General features: G+C 40.3%; 1 protein-coding gene across 1 annotated transcript; it reads right to left on the bottom strand.

Moving 5' to 3' along the window:
- Positions 1-1,582, bottom strand: LOC109202962 (uncharacterized). Its single transcript, XM_019361963.1, has 4 exons — positions 1,368-1,582; positions 820-1,102; positions 271-645; positions 1-159 (listed from the first exon to the last, which is right to left on the bottom strand). Exons 1-4 carry the CDS (start codon positions 1,580-1,582, stop codon positions 1-3), a joined length of 1,032 nt encoding a protein of 343 aa, XP_019217508.1.
- Positions 1,583-9,580: the final 7,998 nt, after the last annotated feature.

The raw sequence follows: 9,580 nt of genomic DNA, 5'->3' as shown, positions 1-9,580 counted from the left end.
TCATGGATCCCGCCGTCTGTTGGGGTCTGGCCACAGGACCTCATCGACATCGCAAGCAATGTCTTCTCCCGCTAGGCACCGGGGAAAATATCCCCTTGCATGTCGAAACCATCCATGGATTGCTGTTACCTGAATGTCGCTGCAGGCCTGTTCCATTGCCTGCAGAAGAGGCATGCGGGCATGTGGTTGGCAGTCATATACACGCCATCTCCAAGCCGAAAAAAATTCCTCTATAGGGTTTAAAAATGGTGAGTAAGGAGGCAAGTATACCACTTCAAGTTGATTGTGGCTGGAGAACCAGGCCTGGACTAGAGCAGCCCGATGGAAACTGACATTATCCCATATCACCACAAACCTGGGCTGATCTGGTCTGTTCTGTACAACTATATTATGGAGAGCATCTAGAAATGTGAGTATATGTTGGCTATTGTATGGACCTAGTTTTGCATGATGATGCAGAAGCCCTCGAAGGCTTATGGCGGCACACAATGTGATATTTCCCCCGGGCTGCCCTGGGACGTGCACAATTGCCCTTTGGCCAATTACATTACGACCCCGTCGTCTTGTTTTGCACAGGTCGAATCCAGCTTCATCAATGAAAATGAATTCATGAGGCTGTGCAGCTCCATCCATGGCCAAGATTCTCTGTAAAAAAAAGAGACCATATTACTGTACTACACATACAGAACCCTCACCCCATCACACAGGTACCTGTGCAGCTCTCAGAATGGATCCATGTGGTGCTGATATGGTACATATTCAGCTGCTACTGGATTTCACCAATACTGTACTGTAAATGTAAAGGACAGTTACACTTACCTGTACATATTCAGCTCGACGTCCTTTGACCCTGTCACTGTTCCTCTCAAATGGGACTCTGTAGAGCTGCTTCATGGTGATGCTGTGTTTTCCCAAGATGCGTCTGATGGTGGTGATGCTCACATGGTTTATGTTGTTGAACACTTGCCTGTCTGCAAGTATTGTCTTTCGTAGCTGGTGGAGACGGATGGCATTGTCTGCCCTCACTAGGTCCACAACGGCAAGTTCCTGCTGTTGTGTGAACAGGCGTTGGCGTCCTCCCCCAGAAGGTCTTCGAGTCATTCTAGAGAAATACAACCACATATTGTCATCGGTTTGCTTATTTTTCTTACAGTACTTTACTGTATATACTGTATCATCCACTGTACAACACTGTACTTCAATATAAGTAATCATGGTATGTTTCACAAAAACTACCACTTTGGCTGCAGAAGGAGCATTAGCACCCTGCAATATCCTGTACACTTGATATGGTCATGTGATATACTGTAGAACAGTGCTATAAGAACCATCTGAGTAGAGTAGAAGGTAGAGAGGTGACGACATACCTGTTTTCTAGTCGGAATGTTCTTATTACAGATGCCACTGTGAAGCGGCTTAGATGTGGGTGGACTCTCTGCCCAGCTTCCCTCATGGTCAGGCCATGGTTGATGACATGGTCCACCAAAGTTGCTCTTATATCATCAGAAATATGGGTCAGTGCATGGCCGCTGCCATTCTCTATACCCACCCAGTTAGAGATCATCATCATCATCATCATCATCCTCATTGTCATCATCATCATTTAATTATATAGCACTTTAAAAAACGCACCAGGCAGACCAAAGTGCTGAACAATACACACTAATACAACAATAATAAGGAGGGATGTCAGTTTCCCGCCGAGTTAAAAGTCAGGGAATAAAAATAGGTTTCCAATCTGGACTTAAAGACCTGCACTGAAGACGCTTGTCTAATATAAAGAGGAAGGTTATTCCAAAGCATCGGAGCCGCAATTGAGAAAGCTCGATCTCCTCTGAGTTTCAGCCACGACTTAGGGACTGACAACAGCAATTGATCAGCTGAACGGAGCGAGCGAGTAGGAACATGAGGCTTCAACAAATCGGATAAATAAACAGCGGCCAGACCGTTTAAAGATTTAAAAACCAATAAAAGGACTTTAAAACGCATCCTAAAAACAATAGGGAGCCAATGTAGTGAAGCCAGAACCGGACTGATACAGTCAAATTTCCTTCTACCAGTTAAAAAATGTCCCGCCACATTTTGCACTAATTGCAAGCGTGACAAAGTGCCCAACCCAACCCCAATTAAAAGGGAATTGCAATAGTCCAAACGTGAGGTAATAAAAGCATGAATAACAGTTTCCAAATTGCGTTTGGAAAGGAAAGGCTTGACCTTCGATAGGCGTCTGAGGTGATAAAAAGCCAATTTTACCACCCCATTTACATGACCATCAAGTGTGGAATCAAAATTCACACCAAGATTTATGATTGAACTTTTCAGATGGGAGGTCAAAACACCGAAATCAGCAACTGGAGAAACAATAAAGCGATACGGGCCAAATAAAATTTCTTGCGTTTTATGATCATTAAAAATTAAAAAGTTATTTATCATCCACAGTTTAACGTCACTGAGACAGTCAAGTAAAGATTGACAGGGAGAAGTATCCAGGTGGCTAAAAGGTACATAAAGCTGACAATCATCAGCATACAAGTGAAAAGATACTACATGTTTTCAAAATATTGCACCAAGAGGGAGTAAATACAGTGAAAAGAGTAACGGCCCAAGGATAGATCCCTGGGGCACACCCCAACACAGAGGGGCCACAGAAGATGCGGCCAACCCCAGCTTAACACAAAAACTCCTGTCAGAAAGGTACTTTATCCATGACAGTGCCAAATTTGAAATTCCCACACAGTGGTGTAAGTGGGAAATCAGGAGATCGTGATCAACTGTGTCAAATGCAGCTGTCACGTCCAATAAGACAAGCACAGCATATTTACCACAATCAGTCGCAACAAGAATGTCATTCATAACTTTGACAAGAGCTGTCTCCGTACTGTGAAAGGGCTTAAAATCAGATTGAAAGACCTCAGACAGCTGTGAGTCAATCAGGTAGTCCATCAGCTGGGTATGTACAGTCCTCTCCAGGATCTTACTTAGGAAGGGAAGCTTAGAGATAGGTCTAAAATTTGACATAACAGAGCTATCTAGGCAGGGTTTCTTCAGTAAAGGATGTATGACTGCATGTTTAAACCCACTAGGAACTTGACCAGTCAACAAACTAGTATTGATAATTTTCAGAATGTACGGTCTAACGGTAGGAAATACTTTTTGAAGAAAGCGGGGGTGACACCATCATCTGGGGAACCACAGAGATGATGGTTCTGTTTTCTTCCAGTTCACAGTTATCATTTTCTTGGCAATCAGTAAAAGACTGCCAAGAAAGAATGTAATGTTTTGCATGTTTTCATTTATGAGTCTATTATACATGTGAGAAATAGGATGTTCAATTGGAATAAAGTAATCTTCTATACTGTTTGGGATTTTACTGTTTCTTTTCTTTATCACTTGTAATATAATGTCTTATTTGATCTACAGAGATCATTAGATGGAAGCCCAAATTGTTCCTGACGCTGGGTAAATGGCCATTCTCCCTTAAATAGCAGGTGAGTTGTGCTAAGACCTTTACTCACCCACCCTCTGCTCCCACTGTGCTAGGATATTATTGCCCATCATTGGCACTGCCCTTAATGGACCCCTAAGCTTTTTTGTGATTGTTGTCCAAACCTTCAAAGTATGTTTAATCCATTCATTTTGAATTTTTGTCATTAACAGATTTTACATTAATAAAAGGTGTTAATAAAGGTATAGTCTTTGCTGTGCTTTATGTGGGCCCACACATGTTCCTGATCGTTTGTGATCCATGACACTACGGCATTTATCTCTGCAGTCCAGGAATATTTTTTTCTTTTGGGTCAAAGAGAGTTTGGAGTCTTATCCTGGGTCTTTTTTTCTGCCAAATGAATTTAAAAATCAGTTGATTTAACATATTAAAGGTACACATGGGAAGTCTTACAGATAAAGATTAAAATAACAACAACAGTCCAGGTAGGAGGTTCATCCTTACCACCTCGACCCTTCCCAGCAGAGAGAAGGGAACAACATCCCATTGTGTTATTTTTATTTCTCTAATTAGCTTATAACATCATATAGTTGCTTGGGATGTGCAGAGAAAATAATTCCCAAGTATCTAAATCCTTGTGTGGGGCAGCAGAAGGAGAAACTGTCACTGGGTTGTACAGGCCAAATCTCAAGTATCATCACTTCCCGTTGTTTGCTTTGTTTGTTTTCATTGATTTTATATCCTGAGACCAGTGTTGGTCAAGTTACTTGAAAAAAGTAATCAGTTACTAATTACTGATTACTTCCCCCAAAAAGTAATCCCGTTACTTTACTGATTACTTATTTTCAAAAGTAATTAATTACTTAGTTACTTAGTTACTTTTTAAAAACACGATTTACAACCTGAATAGGTGATAAAGCGATAGATCTTTCAGCCCAATTCTACTTTTTCTGCATAATCCATCATACAAAATGTAATCGAATGGAAACGTCTCTTTTTAAAGCGTTAAATCTTTTAACTTTATGCATCAAGCAAAAATTAAATTATATGCAACATTCTCTGACTGGAAGAAATTTGTTTAACATTTAAACCTATTTTCTGCACATTCCAGCACATAAAAAATCAATTAATCGAATTTTAATCTCGATTATGATCTGGGTTTTCAACGATCATTAAAAATGACTGAGACGATTATTAGCACCTCCCTCGTGCTTTACTCTCGCGCTGCTCCGTGTGGCAAATCGAGCGCACCTCTTTGCGTTTCGAACACGCGTCACAACAATTAAGAGGACCCGAGGGAAACTCGGAAAGCTAAGCAGAAGTTATTTGGAGAGGAGAGGATAATGGCTGCTGAAGAAAGAATGCCGTTGGTTGAAAAGAGAGGTAAAACGACTTCAGTGGTGTGGGAACCAATGTTCCCTCTAAGCTGCGCACCTGCGCAATTGCGCACTGCTGGCACGGTCTCTGCGCACAGAAAATCTGCGTTGCGCACAAAAAAAATCTAACCTGAATTGAAATTAAAATTAAAACTTTAACAATTCTGTTTTGCAGTGTTAGTCAGTGAGTGACTGGCTGCTCCTGTATGGGATTAGAACGATGCCACCTTATCCTGTAGTCCAGCCAATAATGCGATTCACATTCGTATATACGCAGCCAATCAACGTCGCTGACAGGCTATGACAGCGTCCTTATGTGCCGACACCGGTGTTTTAGCTAGCAAAGCAGCGTGGCTGATGTGCAGTGAAGCCACGTTAATGACAACGTGTCCAACCATTGGAGATGTGAGCAGGACAGACGGAACAACTGACGGAGAAAGTGTGGACTTTATACCAGTTTTTAAATTGTGTTGATCGGCCACGTAAAACCAGAGTTATGGTAAAAATATCTGCAATGTTTGGTTTTCTTCCTGAATACTGTCGTTGTTTATATTTACTGCGGGAAGAAACGGTAAAAACGGCGTTTTATAAGGAAAACGCTCGAAAGCCTGTGAGCAAAAACTAAACCAAACCCCCCCACCCTTTCCTATTGGTCGAAAAAAGTACCGTGTCGACCAATCAAAAAATGATATGGCAACGTGGCATCTAGTTGTTAAGAAACGGGGGGAAGTTTTAGGAGTGACGGCGGTGTTCTGAGATGTGAGAGATTTGAGACGTTTAGCGCAAATCTTGTGTAGTTAGTGTGTAGTTAGTGTGTAGTTAGTGTGTAGTTGGTGTGTAGTTAGTGTGTAGTTAGTGTGTAGTTAGTGTGTAGTGTAGTCAATAGTGTTGTTGTGTGTGTCAGAAGAATGAGGCGGCTGCTGAATGTTACAGGTGTTACAGCAGTGATACATCTCCTGTTGTCAGGCCTGCAGGTATCAGGCTGTTGTTCTCCTTTATCTCATAGTGGACAGAAATTATTTTTGGAGTGGCACAAATAATTTGTGTGGCATCAGATTTGATGCAGAACAGCTGATTGTTCTGTAAATAGTTTGAAATGTTTATTTAAAAACGCCTTGGCTGCATTAAAAAAACAGCTGCAAAAAACTTTGTTGTTTGCCAAACTGAGTTACTTTTTTGAAGTAGTAACTATATAATTAATTGCCCAACATTGGTCATTATATGCTGTATTTGCAGACAGAGAGTTACAGACTCTCTCCCAGACCACAGACTCATAATACAAGTCAGAGCTTTATGGAAAAAAGAAAGAAAGAAAGAAAGTTGTGTTTTCAAAATTGGAGTTCAAGTTATTTTTACTTCCAATAGTGTTAACATACTACACAGGTCATGAACAGGATTTTTTTTTTTAATTAACATTGTAAGTGGGCTAAAGCAGTTAATTAAAAGTAGTCTAACATAAATGTAAATGCTGTAATTTGATTATTTTAATGAACCATGTAACTTGGATGGATTAGATGCTGGCGTGACCACAGTGCGCACGTCTGATGTCGCTCACAGTGGTCCAAGGGACACTCAGGGAGTTTGTGTGTTCACTCAGACACATGAAACATTAGAGGGAACATTGGAGGAAACATTATGGGTTCGCGGAGTCAGACGTGGATCAAATATTGTGCAGTATTTTGAAGTTCACTAAACATAGATGTTTACATTTTTCATTTATTTTTTATATTGCAAACATTTGCACTGTAATCAGTGTTTGCACACTATTTTATATTATTTTTTGACATCTTTAAAGCCATTATTCAATACATTGTTATTGTTAAATAAATATCGTCAAATAATCGAGATCTCAATTTCAGTGAAAATAATCGTGATTATCATTTTTGCCATAATCGAGCAGCCCTACTTAGGATCAGAGGTGGGAAGTAATGAAATACTTTGTTTCTGTACTTAAGTACAATTTTCAGGTATCTGTACTTTACTTAGTAGTAGTACTTTACTAGTATTGTACTACTTTTTACTTACTCCCTACATTTTTACAGTTTGAGCCTAAACAGTAGCACATGACAGGCAGTCCTTTTCTTTTATTAATCACCAGAGGATGTCGCATAAAAAGAGATGACCTGTGCCAAAGTCAGGGGTTAAAGTGGGACGGTGGGGTTTTTGTTTGTTTGTTTGTTTGTTGTTTGTTGTTTGTTATTTGTTTTTATTTTGTTTTTGCCACAACACCAGAACGACTGCGGGTTTCTTTAATAAGTTACAGTTGCAGTACTTCTAACTAGCTGGAGCTGGTAAAATTTCAAATGCTACGTTTCAATCAGCTCAACAAACATCAGCACACACACACACTGTTTGTGTGCAGTGTGTTGCACAGTGTATCTGCTGGCTAAAGGTCCAGCTGCTGTATTTCACAGGGAGAAAACAGAAAGAGCTCACTTCACTCAGAGTTGGAGAAAGATAAGAAAGACAGGAGAGGAAGAGGAGAGGTTAGATTTAAAGGTGTGGGCTGCTCAGTGGGATTTCATAAACTGGACATTTCAAGCTTACATGTAAATCCTCATGTTTTTAAATCAGATGTTGGGTTTGTGCACGAGACATTGTGTTTTTTAATATCATGAAATGTGCTACAAATCAAGGTGAGGTAGACTAACTGCTATTCAGAGGCTCCATTACAACCATGTTTAGGATCCCCCCCCCACTGGATCCACTTTAACCCCTGACTCTGCACATTTTACTCTTAAGAGGCAAAGTCACCCTCTACAATGTAGGCAACAGTGTGTATATAGTATATATACAGTATATATATCCCCCTGCTGTTTCTTCAGATTCAAGCTGAGTGTAGTTAGAATATCTACTGATATTATTTTATTATTATGTTAATGTAATATAATCTAATCTAATATATTATGTTAATGTAGCAGAAGGTTCAAAAACCTTATATAGAAACATCGTTTTTACTTTCTTACGTACTCGTTTCAGAGCCTGTACTTTTTACTTTTACTTGAGTAAAGAAGTTGAATCATTGCTTTTACTGGAGTAGTTTTTAACAGAAGTATTTGTACTAATACTTCAGTACAGAATGTGTGTACTTTTGCCATCTCTGCTTAGTTCCTAAGCTGATTGGGCTGAAAGGCCGTTAACCTGTCAGCTTTATTCCCCATTTCATAATATGTTTTATTCATATATCTAACACATCCTTCTGCCTTATAAGTTAGTAACCCATGTAATTGTTGTTAGTTTCTTTTAGTGTTTTAAATTGTAACTTTTTTCTGTATTGTGTAATTCCTTCACCTTTTTCTGCCAGGACGGACGCGATCCCATAAAGAAGTTTGGGCAGTCTTCATTTGGGCAATACACATTTCACATTGTTATTTTCATGACTCCTATTGTTCCAGTTAAGATGAGAAAATGATTTTCATCATCATGAAAAAACGTTCTCATTATTAGTACACATATTTCCTAAACAGGATAGCAACTCCCTTTTTCTTGCCCTTCCTACATGATGCACTGCAGACTTGCTCAAACCCGTTCTCCTTTTAGTTTGAGATGCTCTGAATCAAGAAACCCTGAATCATTGCCCATTTCTCTTGATTGGGTTATTGATTCTGCTACATTATAACTAACAAAATTCATATAGGTCCTGATATCTGTATGATGTTATGATATGTTCCCCTTTTTGTTTAAACAAGTGTTTCCCATAGAGATGCTTCACTTGTAGATGGATATGAAGACTTTGGTTCATGACATATGTCAGGAAAAACAAAGAAACAGCATTAATAACACAGAGCAGGACTTCCACCCCTACAGTCAGCCACAGTGATTTAGCTGTGTTGGAACTCCGTTTGTACTGGTCAGAGGGGTGAGACCTTCCCTGTCTGTAGGAAAAAAGGCTCAGTACAGTGTAAAAGAGGTCCAAATGAGTGTAATCTGCTCATATTGAACCAAAGTCCACATCACTTCTATTACCGTGACATGTAACTGTCTAAACCGTCTTCACATCTGCATTTATGGCGTTCATCGTTCCTCATGTAGGTTCAACTCCCCTCTTGTTTTCTTTCTTACAGTCAACAGACCACTGCCCTTTTCTCTTAACGCTGCTCCTCCAGCCTTCCCCCAGCTGTCCTTAAAATGCTCCGTTTCCCCGCAGCACATCTCGACTCTGAGCTCCTTCAGCAGCAGTGTGGCCTCCGTTAGTGTACCGAGGTCTCCTCTCTGGTGTCCAGTTATATTTTCACTTTTGCTGGATGCAGACATTTGGCCTGTACATCCTTTCTTTGGTGATCTCGTGAACATTTTGACACATTTTCATGAACTGTCCTGATCTTATTTTGTAGATCAGAAATGTCCATTTATCTTGAAAAAAGACATTTCTGGCTCCATGCTTGTTTTGTTGTTTGTTTTTGCTGTGCTGAGGAATCTCACTATTATCGACCTGGGAGGTGCTGATGAACCTTTAGGTCTAGTTTGGGATAATGTCTGGATGTTCATTTTTGGTGGTAGTTTCAGTGTCTGCTGAGCAGCTCTTTCACAAATCTGACTGTATCCTTCCTTTCACTTGCCTCTGGGATCTGGAAGAGAATGTGATTAGTCTGTTTTGGAGATCTTTGCAGAGAGGATCCATATCACAGTGAATTCTGTGCCACAGCACCCAGCGCTGCAACATGTCCTGGGGGGCAGGCCTGTGGCTCCCCACACACACTCTCAGATACTTAAACAGAAACCTTGTGAATACAGCGCGCTCACACACACAGGTGTGCAC

Source organism: Oreochromis niloticus, linkage group LG2 (genome assembly GCF_001858045.2).
Source record: "Oreochromis niloticus isolate F11D_XX linkage group LG2, O_niloticus_UMD_NMBU, whole genome shotgun sequence".
Taxonomy (NCBI): domain Eukaryota; kingdom Metazoa; phylum Chordata; class Actinopteri; order Cichliformes; family Cichlidae; genus Oreochromis; species Oreochromis niloticus.
Note: the sequence above shows the minus strand (reverse complement) of the source record. Positions and strands in the feature narration are given on the sequence as shown.